The sequence below is a fragment of the Hippopotamus amphibius genome, chromosome 8 (genome assembly GCF_030028045.1).
Source record: "Hippopotamus amphibius kiboko isolate mHipAmp2 chromosome 8, mHipAmp2.hap2, whole genome shotgun sequence".
Lineage (NCBI taxonomy): Eukaryota > Metazoa > Chordata > Mammalia > Artiodactyla > Hippopotamidae > Hippopotamus > Hippopotamus amphibius.
In genome coordinates, this window is record NC_080193.1 from 112,608,978 (window position 1) to 112,627,157 (window position 18,180).

An 18,180-nucleotide genomic window follows, 5' to 3' on the forward strand; every position below is an offset into this window, starting at 1 on the left:
TTAATTATTAATTTAGTTGGTTAGATATGGTGGGCAGTTTTCAAAATGCCTTTGTAACTTTCTCGTAAGTGAGAACAATATAAACCAAATTTTCTGACAGACCAGAGTAAACTGAGTACCTGTCTGCCAAATAATTTTATAGAAGTGAAGGTAGCTGACAATAATATTTAGTCTTAAGACATAAGCCTCTGGCCCCTAACACTCAAGCTGAGACCAAATGAGAGAGGGGAGACAAGTAGGCCAATACTACTGTGAGGAGTGCTATGCAGAAAGCTCTATCAACATAGATGTGTGAGGCACAGAAAGTCTTTATTGCCACAGGAAGCAAGTGCACTCGTCCCACCTCACCATCAGCTTTAATAGTCACAGAAACGCAGACTTCACATAATAAAGTACAACACAGACTTGGGGAGAAATGGTCCCTTGGACTATATTGGCTGTAATACTGAGGTAACCAATTGACCTTGTTCAGTGAAAATACCTCTAACACAATGAAAAAAATCAACTAGTTATAACATCCAGTTCATATATACAATTCAAATAAAAATATATATTATTTGCTTCAATGTATAGCAAGTTTAATACATTAGTGTTTACAAAATAAAAACTGTATTCTACTGAAATTTTTCTTGTGCTTCCCCCTTATCACTATGCATGAAAGACCAGAAAAGTATGATACTTAATGAAACTTATTTATGGATTTAAAGATGCAGTTTGTGCGGTCATGAAAGACAGATAAATATTAGTTGGAAGATCACCACATCTTTAAAAATTGTTGCTTATTAAAATCTACAAACTTGAACCATAAGACACAATTTAAAAAAAAAACCCACAAAATTTCTCAAAATAGATTAGAATACAGGAAACGTTTCATGAAACTACTGAGATACTAACCAGTTCTATGGCTAATATTAAAAACTGAACAATCTATGTAAATCGTATTCATACTATTTCTACAAACAGTTAACAACACAACCACAATAATCAACCTCAAGCTAGCAACAAAGCTGCAAGATCCATAAAAAGCTTCTTCAGTGGGAAAGACACTATGGTACAATTAAAACATTTAGGAAGGGGAAAAAAGCCTTTTAATAGTATAAAAGTTGTTTACTGGTGTTTCTACTGTAAAGCTATTCTACAGATCAAAATGAAAAAGGAATTATATATGTGACAGTGATCAGAGACTACAGTGCAGACATTTCACCTAACATTTGCCTAATGAATTTTAGTATAACAGATTATAACTTAATATTTTTTACATAGTTATGACCTAGAGCAGAACCAGAAACAACAAAATAACCACACATATTCCAAGTCAATACACTCTTCTCAGCAATATCTGGGTTTAGATGAATCTGGAGGAAGTAGGTAAAGCTGTCAAACATCTTCTCCTCTTAAACCAACAGAAAAAATGCAAGTTGGTAGAAGCAGTATTTGTTTTTCACTATGGATTCCAATGTGAAATTCTGATAAGTATGCAAGTATGTTATTAACATTTAAGCACACCCTCAAATATATGCATACAACCCATTAATTAAATAGGGAGAATTAAAACAGATTTTCAAGTTAAAATGAGTTTTAAGAAAAAAATTGCATTCATAAATCTGAAAAGTACACAAAAATGAAACTGTAAAATAAATAATGAATGTAAGTGTCAACTAAACCTCCACAGCAATATGCCTGCAAATGTGGATGCCCTGCCTGTCCACACTTGTGATGGTGTGCACGGGAAGACATTTCCCAGGGAGAGCCATCTAGCTTCTCTGACGCTGGTACGTAGAGTAAGAATTTCTGGATATAAAACAGTACTTTACTATATATTATAGCCTTTGTTAAGTCACCATCCTTATCACATTTAGGGTTAACTTACTATGTCTTAATCTATATAGCACATTATGAAATAATAATTTTAAGTCAAGGCTTTTACACATCAGTCCACTTGTTTCAAGTTCTCTGTCCAACTAATAGCTTCCTATTTTTGTTATACCTTAAGCAGCTATCATAGAATGCAACCTGGTCAACTAGGTAAGAGATTTTTCTGCTCTATTGCTCATCTTTCTGACTTTACTCCAGTATTTATTAACTATGTGCCTAATTAAGCCAGTAAAAATGACATTTGACTACTAAAAAATGACACACTTCCTATTAAACAAAATTGGTTTTATCAGATATTAAATCTACAACATTTTCCTTGGCTTAAATTGAGTATTTGCTTTCCATTTTTCCAAAGTCATTGCAACCATGCCAATAACTACATCACTTAAACTTTCTTTTTTATGACTGCAAAGATTCTAAACTCTGACATACAATAATATTTACGCAAAACACACTTAAAGCAGACAATGAAATTTCAAGTAAAATAAACTGTATCCACACCTATTGGCCCAAACAGGTCTCAACATCTAGATTTTACTTCTATAAATTACACAAAAACATTGTACATTCTTAAATAATGAATGCTTACAATATTAATTTGTAAGCCTTTCCACAGAAAACGACTTACACAGGAATGTGGATCAGTATTTCTGTTATAGATTGCAACATTCTATTCATTTTCTCTTTTGTGGCTGTAGTTTTGTCTTCCTGGTTTCCACAGGCTACTGTATCAGTCCTTACGCTTTGGCTATGAAATCTGTTTGTGCTGAATGAGGCAACATTGGTTATTAAGGCTTGTTTCTGTGATGGAGCATTATCCTTAAATCTGATGCCATTTCCAGAGAATTGTGGGAGAATCACAGCTATCTTGAATCTTCAGGCTCTGTTTTGATGACTTTCCTTTCTAAAGTAAAAGCTGAGTGAGGGTAGTCTTTCAAAATCCCAAGGCTCTCTGTATAAAAATAGAAACACAAAATGTATTGATACTTTAAATCAATGGTCACAAAAAAACAAACCCAAACTTATAAAACAAACACCGAAACAGAAACTAATGAAACACTGTAAAGCAATTATACTCCAATAAAAAAAAAATCAAAAATAAAACAAATCAACCAAAACCAAACCCTCAAACTCCAAAGCAAGCAGTATCAACTATTCATGACTCTGCAATTCCATATAAAATTTTTATGTTTATAGAGTTGAGGTTTAGAGTTTAGATTCTGGATTTATATTCCATTTCTGCCAATTATTAGCTGTATGCAATCTCTGGGCAAGTTACCTCTTTAAGCCTTAGTGTCTTCACCTATAAAATGGGGATAGTATCTATACAGGGTGATATGAGACTTAAATCATAAAATGCATGCAAAGCACACAGCATATGGAACCTACTGTTTTTTTTTTCCTGTTCTTTTTTTTTAAGGACTTTCATTGAGATATAATTGACATACAATAAACTGCATATAATTTAAAGTGTACAATTTGATATTTTTATATTTTAGAATATTAATTTCATAATTTTAACTCCACCAACTGTTGAATGAAAGAAAAATCTGGAGGTTTTGTTTTTTGAGTTTTTTTAAAAAATTAATTTATTTATTTTTGACTGCATTGGGTTGATTGCAGTGCATGGGCTTCTCATTGTAGTGGCTTCTCTTGTTGCAGGGCACAGGCTCTAGGCACGTGGGCTCAAGGAACCTACTGTTTTTTATTTAATGCTTGGTCCAAAGTGACAAATAAAATATATAAAATATAACTGGTCATATATACAACAAAGTTACTGGCTAAAATATTTACTATCAATGAAGACACGAGGCAGAAAAACATCTGTGTTTAAATGTGGAACTATTTTAAAAGTTTATCTACCCATAAAACCTTAAGGTGGGGGAAACAGGGACAAAAGAATGAAGGTTCTGTTTTCAAAAGGACTCATTCCTTGGAGTTAAATGAATAATTATTTCAACCTCAAACAGACACTACAGAATGACACTAAAAAGTAATACTTACACGAAATATTAATACTGGGAGGTACACAAGTACACACACACACACACACTTTAAAAAGGATTCTAGAAAAGTAACCAACATTAATAGCTTATCTGAAGTTAGGCAGTTCACTTTATGAATTTCCCTCTATATACAAAATTCAGCATAAGAAGAGGAATAAAAATAGTAGCTACCATTTACTGAATTCCTATCAGCCAGGCAATTCATATAGGCTATCTTGTTTAATCCTCATAACTGTTCTGTGAGGCAGAAATTATTACTATTTTACAGATGAAACAATTGACTTCAAGTAACTACTAAAGTTACTTTAACCCAAAGATTGAATGACACTGGATTCTTTCAAATGGTGTAGGTCTCTAATACTTTAACTCATTTTCCTTGGATAAAAACATGAAAACACCAGATTATAATAAGGAACAGCTTATCCTTTTACGGAATTCAGTTTACTTCTGAATTATAAATATCATCCCCCAAAGGTAGCTGCATGAAAAGTTTAGACTGTGGTACACAAGGTTTTCTTAGCATGACAGCAAACATATAATCCATCAATTTCATATTATGAAAGGCTGGAAAAGGGAATTACACACCTGAAACCAGCCATTTATTATCTGGTTTAGAATTCTGTATAAAGTCACCATTCATGGAATAGCTAGTCAAAATAATCTCAACCTTCAAGAGCTCTTCCCCTTGTTCAATTCTTTAGAATATCATGTTTTCAAAAAGACTAGCTATTAATACAGCAATCTATTATTTCCAAGGGGAGAAAACTGACGAGTAACAGTATTAGTAATTACCCTTTTTTAAGGAGGGGGACAGTGGAAGTTAGGAGATTAGAATTGAAAGACATTTTCTTCAAGTATCACCCCTCTAATCACATCCCACTTTCTCACCTGATGAGTGGGACTTTGCCTCACTGGAGTAATGTCTACTCAGCTCCCCATCCGCCACAAAATGATGGGGTTGTCTGTTCTGTAAATTAGGCATTCGGAGATTCAAAGGTCTTTCTCCTAATGGAAAGAAAAAAAAAGCAACGTGAATAAATTAAAAACACAACATGGTTTTTCTTAAAACTAAGTTTTCACCAATTGCCTGAACACTCCTTAGGAAATAAGTCTGGAAAGTCAACAGGCACTGAAGAATTTAAATAATAGTTGGAGAAATATTTAAAATAATAATTTAGGAGGAAAATGGCAATTTGTGCTGGTCTCAAGATTTACCATTGTGCCAGGACATTGTGAAGAGCTAATCACAAACTAAACAAAAGACTGAGATTTCCAGTATGCACTCCAACTTTGGCAGAAAATGCATCACCTCTGCAGGGCATTTTCTTACCAAGGCAGGTCATTAACCACATAATAACAAATACTGCAGAGACAGAGATGGCTACAGGCCAATCGCCTATTATTAGAACAACAAAAACAAAACCTATGGCAAATCCACGAAAAAATATAATTAGCACAGATATGGTAAAAAATCATATGCCATATCATACTTTCTATCATAAACCTAAATCCATCATACTTAGCAAATTACTGCCCTACACTGGATTATCCTGGTGTCACAAATTAGTCATCAAACCTTTTAATAATGCCTTTGCTTCTTAACTCCAGTCTTCACTGTCAAGGATGACTGGAGAAGTTAAATAAGACCTCCACTAAAAAGTTTCTGTCATATTTTAAAAAGGAAGAAAGTTCTTCACCAGTACTCTGATCTGCTGACGTGTAATATTTTACTCTACAGTTGAAGAATGCTGGTTAAAAAGGTATTCTTACTTAGAAAGAAATCTTATTTGACTATAGAAACCACTCTCTGAAAAAGTATAACAATAATACATAAAAAAGAAGCTCCTACAAAATTGTTTTTCTTCAAACATTATCACTATTGGAAACTAGGGGATTTATTTCTATACCTATATGCTACACATCTCCCTCCACTCAAGTGCAAGCTCCAAGGGAGCAGGGACTTTTTCTTATTCACTACTGCATTTTCAGCGCCTAGAACTGTGCCTGGGACATAGGAGATACTAAAAAAAAATTTGTTGAATGGTGAATGACAACGACTTGGGATTTTCTTCACGTGTGGATACAGAAAAAATGAAATAATTTTTAAAATGACAAAAATACTCATGAATCAAAGCTTTCTACACCTAAGAGTTTAAGAGAACAATTTCCAAAGCATATACCACACAAAATATTTTCATAGGGGCTACAGGCCAATGTGAAGCCTGAAAGAAGACAAAATTTCTACAAGTCTCTCCAGTCTTATACCGTCTCTTCAAATCTGCACTCTGCCATAGTACTTTAGAAGCAGTCACAACGTTCTTAGGAACCAAATGCTATAAATTTCAGACAGATCTGTTCATGAAATCTAAAAAAATACAAAGTTTTACCTTTTAAAAAATGATAAACATCTCCCACGGAATCCACTTCTTTAGGAAAACTGACCTGTACTGTTTACCTTTCCCATTCCCACCCACCCTCTACAAAATACACATCAATCACATATGCCAGCTACTCTTTAGGGATAAAAATGTTAAAAAAAAACAACTCTACAAATTAAATTTGCTGTGGGCTTCCTAGGTGGCGCAGTGGTTGAGAATCTGCCTGCCAATGCAGGGGACACGGGTTCGATCCCTGCTCCAGGAAGATCCCACATGCCGCGGAGCAGCTAAGCCCATGAGCCACAACTACCGAGCCTGAGTTTAGCGCCCGTGAACCACAACTGAGCTCATGTGCTGCAACTACTGAAGCCCACGCGCCTAGAGCCAGTGCTCCGCAACAAGAGAAGCCACGACAATGAGGAGCCTGCGCACCACAACGAAGAGCAGCCCCCACTCACCGCAACTAAAAAGAAAGCCCACGCACAGCAAAAAAGACCCAACACAGCCAATAAAATAAATAAATAAATAAATAAATTTATTTATTTAAAAAAAATTAAATTTGCTGCAAGAATTCTTTCCTTTTTAGAAAAAGGGACAATTTAAAAATTAATTTTGACAGAGAACCTATAAAATAATCTCCATAAAATATCAAGTTTTAAAAATCAGCAATTTTTTATTTCTCTTTGAAGTGCACAGAATAGCTGGCTCTAAAGGTTTGGGTCACTCTAAAGATGTACCTTGTCCATCAGCATTATCAGAAGTCAAGCCATTAGGGCTGTGCTCTTCTGAGCTCTGCCTGTAAAGTCCTGCAGACAGTCTTCTCTCAGCACGCTGCAGTCTGTCATAGCCAGCTTGGGTGCAAAGGAACTCCATCTGCTTTGCCATCACCTTTTCAGGCTGCTAGTAAGTAAAGAGAAAATAAAGTAACTAAAACATGCTAGATTTTTTAATGGTTTAAAGATGCCAATTTCAGACTCCAGCAAATATATTTAGTATTCATTAAAATTAGTTCACACTTCATGTGGTAAACACGTTCCATAAATATGACTGATGTCTATATCATCATGTTAAAACACAGAATGTTGGATTTTCTATGAAAGGAAAAAATCTTTCTGCTCAATCCTATAAAGAGAATTCCATTCTAGCTCAAAAGCAAAATAACCTTAGCTTTGTTTCCCAAGGTACTGAGTCCTTTTAAAGATTTTTTTAAAAAGGAACCTCATCGCCAACATCTGCTATAAACTGCTTCTAACACACAGGGCGAAATCTTGGCATTTTTATTTCAGGATTTGGCACTACACAAACTCTGATATGATGACAGTATATTTGGGGGAGAAAAGGTGTAAAACAGCTGTCTAGAAGAACAAGACAAACACACCTCCCACTAAAATTAAACAATGCAAATTATGCAGAAAAATATCAGTGCCAACGAGGATCTTCACCTTCGTCATGGAATGAAATTGCAGTATTTTCCAACCAATCATAAAAAGACATTTTAAAATACAGAATTAGTTCGCTGACATGTAAATTTATCTCTGCATGTGTTCTGTAAGTCCCTTCTCTAGGCACTGCTCTAAATTATTACCTATGTGTGATATTTAAAGCAGTGTATTTGTGGTATTTTGCCAAGGAGGTAATAGTCAAAATGCACAGATATGAATCTCTGCCATGCTATATAGAAGAGTAATACAAGGCATCTGCTATATAAAATTAGTTACAAACAATCCTGATTCACAGTAGTAAAAATCAATAGGTGAAATATATTAACTCATAGAATAGGATAAAAGCTTATATTATTTTTCTCAATCAAATAAACCACATCAAAAGGAACCATAACTTCAATTCATTTAAATTTGTTACTAATTAATAAAATTTCAAAAAGATTTCTGAGGGGGAAATGTATTTTTCATCCTCTTAACATGAAAACACAAAACTTGGCACTACTAAATCTGAACAAAAGTGGTCACTAGTGAGAAGATCAGTGAGAATAAAACACAGTATTTTCTAAAAGGCAAAAACGACTTTTGAAAATGTTAATTTCTGTGTACACAATTAAATAACTCAGCAGCAAAAGCACCTGAAGCTACATCTTAATTTATTAATTTTTCATTATACATGAAATGATTCAACAATAGCTACAATGTTGACTATTAATATTTTATTGAGAACTAGATCTATTTTACCTCAGAGTTGTATTATACACATAGTCAACATGGTTGTTTTCCTGGTATCAAGTTGCTTCTTTTGAGTTTTCTTAAGTAGAGAATCTGTCTTACTTCCTACAAAACTTCAAAGAATAAGTAAGTAGCAGATATCAGGTTCTGCTCACAAAGCAAACCAAACCTAGTGGACACTGCTATCTTGTTGACACAGCTGTGGATCAGATGACAGTGTAAAAACAACCAGAAATAAATTCAGTCTTTGGATGAAACTGAATTTAAAACTGAAGCTAGTAGAAGCAGCCATTTATTTTGTAATCTACAGATGCTGTTATGAAATATTAACTGGTGGTTGACATTACCTGTGAACTAAGAGCAGCGAGTTCCTCACTCTTAGCTTTAGCCTGCTGGAAGAGTGTCTGCACCGAGTCCTGGAAATCTGGAAACCCATCCTGTGGATCAAAGAATGTGTCCTTTTTACTTTAAAATAACCATATTATCAAAAACTCAGGAAATAAAGCAAAGAAATCCACCTTAACTCTATTACCTGAATAATCATGATTAAGATTTTAATGTACAATACTTTAGTCTTTCAAGGTACAATTTACCTTATTTCTACAGTTGTAACCTCAGTAAAAACATAAATGAGAAAGATTTAGAAGTTTATACACCCACAGTGTTTTACACTGGAACCCAGATTTTATGATCATTGATGATAATGATAACAGAACATTTCATCTGGGGGTTTGACTCATCACTACCTTCATATGAGTTTTGCTTTTATGAAAAATACTGCAAAAATATTTTCGTGCAAATAGCATTTTCCATAGTTTACATGATCTAATACAATAGATTCTCAGAGGTAGAATTAGTGCAAAGGATGAAGATTTTTATGTCCTTAACATGTTACTCAAGGGCCTTTACCTTTTACTGCTTTGTTATCATAAGCAATACACGACAGTTTTCCTTGCCAGTACTGGGTGGTGGTGTCTTAATTTTTGCCAATTTATACTTGTGTTTTGATAATAAATTTTTAAAGAACATTTTATACACTGTAGTTGTATATACTTATATTTTACTTTGTGATTTCTATTACTATACAGTTCAAAAAGACATTCTCCTTTAGAGATTTGAGAAGTACTCAAATCTACCCTCCAATTTTCTAAAGCTTTATTTCATTGTTTCGTTTTTTAAATTTAACTCTAACACATCTGGAATTTATTTTGTTATATGTAATGTGGTAAAGATCCAAAGTAAATTCCCAACCTGAATTTCTGCAGAATTCTTCCATGCTGACTTTAATTTCTCCTTTACCACTTCACATGACAAGTGATGGGGTTTTGGAATTAGAAAGATCTGCATTTATGTTCCGATTCCACCACCACTTACTAGCTACATGACACTGGATGAGCAACTTAACCTTTCTGAACTTCACTTTTCTCATATAAATAATAAGGATAAGGGAACCTATCTATTAGGGTTGTTGTGAGATAAAGTAAAAGATATTGCCTTTAGCATACAATAACTACTGAGTAAGTATATCAGTATGTATCCTTATATATATTCTTATTTATATCTGTTCTTATATTAAATAGTACATTCTTATATTCAACATAAGTATATTCTAAGAATATTCTTATATTAAGTAGAGTGTACTTGGGGCACTGTACTCCTGGACAACACTTCGACTTAAATTATTTCTGTTTTATACTATATATACATATGTATATATGCAAATCCATTTACTAATTTTATCAAGTTTGTGTGTGTGTGTGTGTGCCTGTTTAGTGCTCCACATGAAATTTATAACTACAAACATCATGATAGAATGGTTTTACTAACTTTACTGAAAACTACTCAAGGAACCCTCAGAGACATTGTCATTAACCTCCAAAACATTCCTTGTTTGATAAAGCTGTATATTTGTAGCAAAGGGTGAATAATGAAAAACTGGAGTTGTTATATAACAGAGCAGAAAAAGTTGCAATAATAAAATATTTATCTTATTTGAAATAGGAAACACTGGTCCAAAGATTTTCCTCATCAGGGTCGTCTCAAAAAATAATTTCTCCACTACAAATCTCATGTTTTCAAATACTGCATCTACCAAAATTCTTTTCCTAAGAAATAATTTCCCATTTATAAAATTCAAAGATGTGAAATAAGATAATTAGAGCCAAGAGCAAATAAATTTAACATCTTGAAACAGTCTTATGTAGCTCCATGGTGGGTGGGTCAATATACAATCAGCCTTTTAAAATTATTAAAAATAGCCACCTTTCTAGGCTCCTATAAGACCAAGAACCCTGAGATTAGAGGAATGTGTAGAATATAATCATTAACTGGGCTAGAATGAATTTTATACAAGTGTATATATTTTAAATCCAAATGAAAAGTGCACTTTTCTTAGTCATTCCATTTCTCTCCTAAGAATTTATTTAGACCTAAAAATCCAGTTTTATCTTTAACAAACCCTTCTTTAATTTAAGTCCTAAAGTGCAATGAGGTAAGCTAGTAGACGACTTAGAAAACATCAATAAGACCAGTTATCATTTTTCAGGTACCTACAATGAACCAGTTCCTAACTATGTTCTGTATTTTACTTACATCATCTCATTTAATTCTCATACAAACAACCCTGGGTCTCCCACATTTTACAGCTACAGACATTGACATCAAAGCCTATGCCAAAACCATAAAATCCTTGAGTTGCCACCTTTATGGAACTCACAACAGTAAATAGAGGCATTTCTTTTATTTCCTTTATTTTAGAAGAAAGATCCAAAAAAACATTGCTGTGATTTATGTCAAGGAGTGTTCTGCCTATGTTTTCCTCTAGGAGTTTTATAGTATCCAGTCTTACATTTAGGTCTTTAATCCATTTTGGGCTTACTGTTGCATATGGTGTTAGAAAATGTTCTAATTTCATTCTTTTACACGTAGTTGTCCAGTTTTCCCAGCACCACTTATTGAAGAGACTGTCTTTTCTCCACTGTATAGTCTTGCCACCTTTCTTGTAGATTAATTGGCCATAGGTGTATGGGTTTCTTTCTTGGCTCTCTATCCTATTCCATTTATCTATGTGTCTATTTTTGTGCCAATACCAGGCTATTTTGATTACTATAGCTTTGTAGTACAGAACTACCATATGACCCAGCAATTCCATTCCTGCCTATATATCTTAAAGAAACAAAAACACTACTTTGAAAAGATACAAGCACCCCAATGTTCATAGCAGCATTGTTTATAACTGCCAAGATATAGAAGCAACCTAAGTGTCCATCAACAGATGAATGGATAAAGAAGATGTGGTATAACTTGAGGATGGAAGATGCCTTAGAGGACTGGGGCGGGGAGGGTGGTGGGGACTCCGGGGTGGGGGAGTCAAGGAAGGGAGGGAATACGGGGATATGTGTATAAAAACAGATGATTGAACTTGGTGTACCCCCCAAAAAATAATAAATAAATAAATAAATAAAATTAAAAAAAAAAAAAAGGTGTGGTATATACATACAATGGAATACTACTCAGCCATAAAAAAAGAATGAAATTTTGCCATTTGAAGCAACATAGATGGACGTGGAGGGCATTATGCTAAGTGAATTAACTCAGAGAAAGACTGTATGATATCACTTATATGTGGAATCTAAAAAAATACAACAAACCAGTGAATATAGCAAAAAAAGAAGCAGACTCGTAGATAGAGAACAAACTAGTGGTTACCAGTTGGGGGGGTGTAATATAGGGGTGGGGAGTAAAGGTACAAACTATCAGGTGTAAGACGGACTCAAGGATGTATTACAAAACAAAGGAATATAGCCAATATTTTCTAATAACTGTAAATGGAAAGCAACCTTTAAAAACTGCATAAAAATAAAATAATTTTTTAAATAAATAAAAAAAATGTTTAAGAAAATTTTTAAAAATGGGGATAACCACATTACCCAGCTAACTTCAGAACCATTTTACAGAAGCAAAAAATTCTTAAAAAATACTCAGCACAGTGCTTGGCATAAAGAAATTAACCCAACAAATGTTTGTTACTGATATTTATTAAGCTAACCCAAAAAGCCACCAGATTTAATCAGAGTAAAAAAACAGCATGCCAGAAGTGATAATTACCATATCTCTATCATATAGGGGGAATAAGATAAATTTTAGAAATATTTACACAGTATAGATATCTTAGAGAATGAGCTAGGCATTTAACACTAAAACCACCAAAAGAATATTGACCATATTGGTGGGGAACTATTTTAGTGAAAAAAACAACGAAAATTTAGAAACACTTGTTTATTCATTCAATCTTGTTTGCCTCATAGATTCTATCAACTCAATGATGGGGATACAATGACTCCTGCCCTCTTGACAAATATATTGTAGAAAGGCAAACGGACAAAGAGATCCAGAGCACAGGGGAGTCTCTGTGTCAGGGAAGGCTTCCCAGAGGGCATGATGTCTTGGCTGAGACAAGAAAGAGAAAACTCTAGGGAAAGAGAACAGCTCTATATAAAGGCCTGGAGGCAAAAAGAACAAGATACCCTTGAGAAACTGGAAAATACTTAGTACAGTAATATTAAGTATAGTAATATGTAATAGGTAACATAGGGAATACACTAAGGGGGAGTGGTTTGAGAAGGTAGAAACCCAGGGTCAAATTCTATGAGGCCTTGTAAGTCATGTTAAGAATTGTAGATTTTATCCTAAATGCAAACAGAAGTCACTGAAGGTCTTAGGGAAAAGACTAATCAGATCTGCATTAAAAAACCCAATCAGAAAGCGATGGGGGGAACTTCCCTGGTGGCACAGTGGATAAGAATCTGCCTGCCAATGCAGGGGACACGGGTTCAATCCCTGCCCCAGGAAGATCCCACATGCTGCAGAGCAATTAAGCCTGTGAGCCACAACTACTGAGCCTGTGCTCTAGAGTCTGTGAGCCACAACTATTGAGCCCAAGAGTCTGGGCTCTGCAATAAGAGAAGCCACTGCAATGAGAAGCCCGTGCACTGCAATGAAGAGTAGCCCCTGCTCTCTGCAACTAGAGAAAGCCTGTGCGCAGCAACGAAGACCCAATTCAGCCAATTAATTAATTAATTAATTTGAAAAAAGAAGGAGTTCCCTAGTGGCGCAGCAGTTAAGAATCTGCCTGCCAATGAAGGGGATATAGGTTTGGGCCCTGGTCTGGGAAGATTCCACATGCTGAAGAGCTACTAAGCCCGTGTGCCCCAACTACTGAAGCCCACGCCTAGAGCCCGTGCTCTGCAACAAGAGAAGCCACTGCAATGAGAAGCCTGCACACCGCAATGAAGAGTAGCCCCTGCTCACGGCAGCTAGAGAAAGACAGTGTGCAGCAATGAAGACTCAATGCAGCCAATAAATAAATTAATTTTAAAAAAAAGCGATGGGGATAATGTATTGGGGGAGGGGGGTCAAGGATAGTGGTTAGAAGGCTATAGTGAAGACAGAGACTAGTGGCCTGGACCCAGACAATGGCAGATGCAACAGAGAAATACATGAATTCCTGAGATATGGCTTTGGCAACTGGGAGTTTGGTGATAACATTCACTAGAAGCAGAAACTTAAGACCAGGAGGTTTGAGGAGACAGCAGAAAGTTGATGAATTCCGTTGGGGAACATATTGAGTCTCATCTGCTGCTGGTGAGACCTCCAATAGGCAGGTGCGCTGACTTTGGAACCTGGGGTAAGGTCAGGGCTGGAGAACCAGACTGGAGAGTTTCAGCTCATCAACAGGCCCTGAGTGGAGTGAGCCCAGGCCAGAACCCCTAAGGAGCTCCAGAATCTCAATACTATCTTTGAAGGAGCTTGCAGAAGGAGAAAGGAGTAATCTAATCTTCTCACGTTAGGGACTGGAAGTGTGATCTCAGGCAAGTGTGATCTTGTTATACTTCAACAAGGAAATGAAACCTCATTATTTCCATTGTTCCCAGTTTTTGAATGGAAATTAAGACATAGCTTAACTGCCCAATGGCAATTTGTGGGGATTAAATAAAGTAATACAAATAATAAAGCTTGAAAAAGTACACACCGCGTATACAAACATATAGCAACACCAATTATTAACCATAAGAATCCTGAAAAGCCAGAAGGAGGAACTTCAAACTCTACATGTGAAAGTTTTTAGAAAATGGACACTGCTCCATCATTAATAAGGAGAAATAAAAGCATGCAATAAGCAATAAATAACACAGATCAGTGTTCTCTCTGCAACTGGGTACATTACTTATTCTGATTTTCTCAGTCTTTGACAGTTCATCGTGGGTGGGAAAACTACTGGACTGAGTAGCTATCACTTCATGACATATAAGGTAGGTTTTAACGTACCCCAAAATATATGACTTAGAAATAAAAGTGAGAACATTCCCAAGAAAATGGTCTCTTTCACATTATGTTTGCTACAGGACTTTTCTTGTAAGTCTCTGAAGCCTTTTCCCCAGGAACCAGCTGTACCATGCCGTGAACAATTTATCCTCGTGTCATATTCTTGGCTGCTGCCATTAATCACAGTGTTCCCTTACTGGAGAGACTGAGCACTGAGAAAATAAAAGATATAGGGTGGGATGCTATTCATGACCTAATTACTCTCATCACATTGGTCTCCTCATCCTTTCCACCAAATACTAGCAAGTTGCTTTAAAACCACTGCTTAGCTATCTTTAAAACACCTTGTTCCAACAGATGTTCTCAGCCTCACACGTGCATTTTCCCTTTTTCTACTCACACTTTCTATATGAATAGCAGATTGTAATGCTTCTGTTTTTCTGATCCAGAGGGGAAGAGTCTACGTCAAATTAGACCAGCTTTCTTTTCAACAAGCTTAGTAACAGCGTAGGTGGATATTCTGACCCTCCTCCCTCCCCCTTCCTCACTCTCCCACTCCCACCCCACTGGAACTGCTAGCAGATGTTTCCTCCAAGTCTTTCTTTTTCAAGCCCCAATTCTCTGACTTTCTGGTCTCTATTAACAAACTTCATTTCTTTCATCCAGTTATCTCTGATTGCTTTGCACTCCCAGCCCACACAGGATCAAGAACGCTGTCACCTCTCGTCTCTTTGCCTAGTCTCCAGCAATTTCAGTGAATGGAGAAAACTGACAGACAAGATAAGATATGCACAGTACAGTCTATTTAATCAGCTACCATCGCCAGGGCTGAGACTGGTTGTTTTACACGTCCTTCCTCTCCTCTAAGAAAATACTTATTACACTGGAGGCAATGACAGGGTTTGTTCATAGGATATGTTCTTGATGAAAAAAAAAGATATCAACTGAATCCACTTATAACTAATGTCTAAAAAAACTGAGAGGAAGACAAGAAAGCCAGGGACTTTGGCTCTTGATTTTTCATCTCCTTTAACTAGTAGTCAAGCCATTTAAAATATGTTCTGTCATAGAGCATAAATAAATCAAACTAATTTTTCTTGATTTACTTTGTTAATCTTCCCAACACACGGTTTTTCTTCACTGTAAAAAAAAATGAGTAGGAAAAACGGTGATATCTTACATTTAAATACATTTTGTCACTTACAGTGTTAAATTTTCTACTCAAAATGTGTAACTGTTAAACTTCCTTGCCTTAGAAAATAACTGCCATTCTTTCCCCCTTCCTCAAAGACTACCAGTCTTGTGCACACTTTGCCCTTCCTACCATACTAGCAGGACAGGTATAGTCCAGATAGCGTTTTTCACACCTAAGATGCTTTGTGAATGCTCACTAGCACCCAGGAGAGTGGCATTGCTTTGAAGTTTAGAAGTCAGACCTAGATTTGAAGCCCTGGCTCTGCCACTGCAATGTGGAAAGTCAGGCAGGTTACTGTGCCTTTCTGAGTCTCTCCTCGGCTGTAAATGGAAATCATAAAGCCTCCAAATAGAGCAGACAAGGTCTGTGATGATGAATTTCAAATGCCTAGCAGGGACAGGCATGTAACAGATTCAATAAAACAGTTATTTCTACAACTGACCCAGAGCTAGATTTGAGGTCTCTGATGAAAAAGAAAAGAATAAACATAATCCACATGCATTTTAGCTGAAAGTGGATTCACACAGAGGGTTGTATTCCAGGTGGCCAAGCTATTCATCTAGCCTCAGTAGGAGAAATATTCCCAAACCTCACTTACTAATTATAGGGCTAAAGAGGCTTTCCCTAGAGGCTGCATTCCAAACGATGGGCTCCCCTAATAAGGCCTCCTGAAGTTAGCAGGCTTTTTCCTCTGTGACTATCTCATATATTCTAGGAATTATAAAGTTCAAAATCTCTATGTTTTTTAATGTCTGAGATGCCCTGTAGGAAGCAGCACTATTCCTGGACAAGAGATTATCCTGCGTACTTCACAGTATGTATACTGATATTAAACAACAATGACGATCAAAGAAATAGCTAACTATCCTTAGTGGGGGAACAACCTATTACATAATAAGAGGAGAAAAATCAGGCAAGGATTTTAAAATTTCATTCCACCCAATCCTTCACAAACAGATCAGGAAAATACAGCATTCAACAGTAAGTAAACAATTACTGAGCTTGAACAAAGCACTAGTTTTTTTTAGTGTATCCTCAATGCACTGAAAACAGCATACAAGAAAATATTTCTCTTTCCTTTACATGTCTATTTTGAATTATTTCTATTTCATCTGCTGGACATTACATTTCTTCTTGTTCTATGACCTTAAAGATATTAAAAATGATCTTTTTAAGATTGAAAAAACTTCGCAACTTGGCATGTATGCTTATTGGTTGCTGTTAAGGATTTTGGAAAAATAAAGATGAAAAGGAAGAGAAAAAAAGGACATTAATTTGAGCCTAGGAATAGGAATCTTATACTACTTTACAATGGGCTAAGCTTATTTTTAATTACTTTTTCTTAATGGAGAATTAATAAGTTAACCTAAGAATCACAAAACAAATACTCAAATGAAGTAAGACAAACAGTATGTTCAAAGAATTCTAAAATTTTTCTAGTTTTACTTATGACGTCCCTTGTGTCAGCCACATATTCTGGACAAACTGGTCTCATTATTCTCTAAACACACAGAGTATTTTCTTACCTCTGTGTCTTTGCCCATACTAGTCTTTCTCTGCAACGCCCCTCCATCCCACATCCTACCTTCTGAAATCCTACCCTTCTTTTAAAACCCAGCTCGGATGGTATCTCCTCAATAAAGCCAACCCTAATCTCTTCTCATACCAGAAATTCTCCCCCTCCCCAGTAGCCACAGAGAAGGTAGACATAAATAAAGCACTAATGCTTGGTGAAAAGTCTTCTTAGGGGAGTAGTAACCCTATACGACCAGTACTAACTACCTCAGTATCAGCAGAACCAAATGAACAGCTCCAGTATCTCAAATTTGACTTAAGAATACACCACAAGAGAATTTACACAGCATTTATGCCAATATTATATATTTTGCAAAGGATTACACATTATACTATATATGTGTAGGTATACACACATGCGTAATACACACATTTTGCAGATACTAATGCTCTGCAATACACAAGCTTTTTAACAAACTAAGCAAAAACTAGACAAAATTAAAACAAACCAACAAAAGTAAACTGCTGGCCTAAATTCAAAGCTAAAGTCCCTATTCATTTCTGGTAAACAAAATCAAGAGTTTAGTGTCTATAAGAATATTTACAGACACTTGGGGTTGATTAGTCACTTGTTATTTAGGAAGAGTTAGAATTGTTATTCACAGAAAAAGGAAACACTGATTATCTTAATTCTAAATCCACAACTGTTCAAA

General features: G+C 35.5%; 1 protein-coding gene across 3 annotated transcripts in view; it reads right to left on the minus strand.

Moving 5' to 3' along the window:
- Positions 1-405: 405 nt before the first annotated feature.
- The window catches only part of NAB1 (NGFI-A binding protein 1), a 44,464-nt gene continuing 26,689 nt past the window's right edge, over positions 406-18,180 (minus strand). For 2 of the 3 annotated variants that reach the window (XM_057744976.1, XM_057744977.1), the window contains 4 exons: positions 8,781-8,870; positions 6,997-7,159; positions 4,770-4,886; positions 406-2,827 (listed from right to left, as the gene is read on the minus strand). In XM_057744976.1, the coding sequence (XP_057600959.1) occupies positions 2,739-2,827; positions 4,770-4,886; positions 6,997-7,159; positions 8,781-8,870 (459 nt within the window). In that variant the 3' untranslated portion in view covers positions 406-2,738. The remainder of the gene's footprint in view (positions 2,828-4,769; positions 4,887-6,996; positions 7,160-8,780; positions 8,871-18,180) is intronic. The other variant, XM_057744974.1, reaches the window with a different exon arrangement.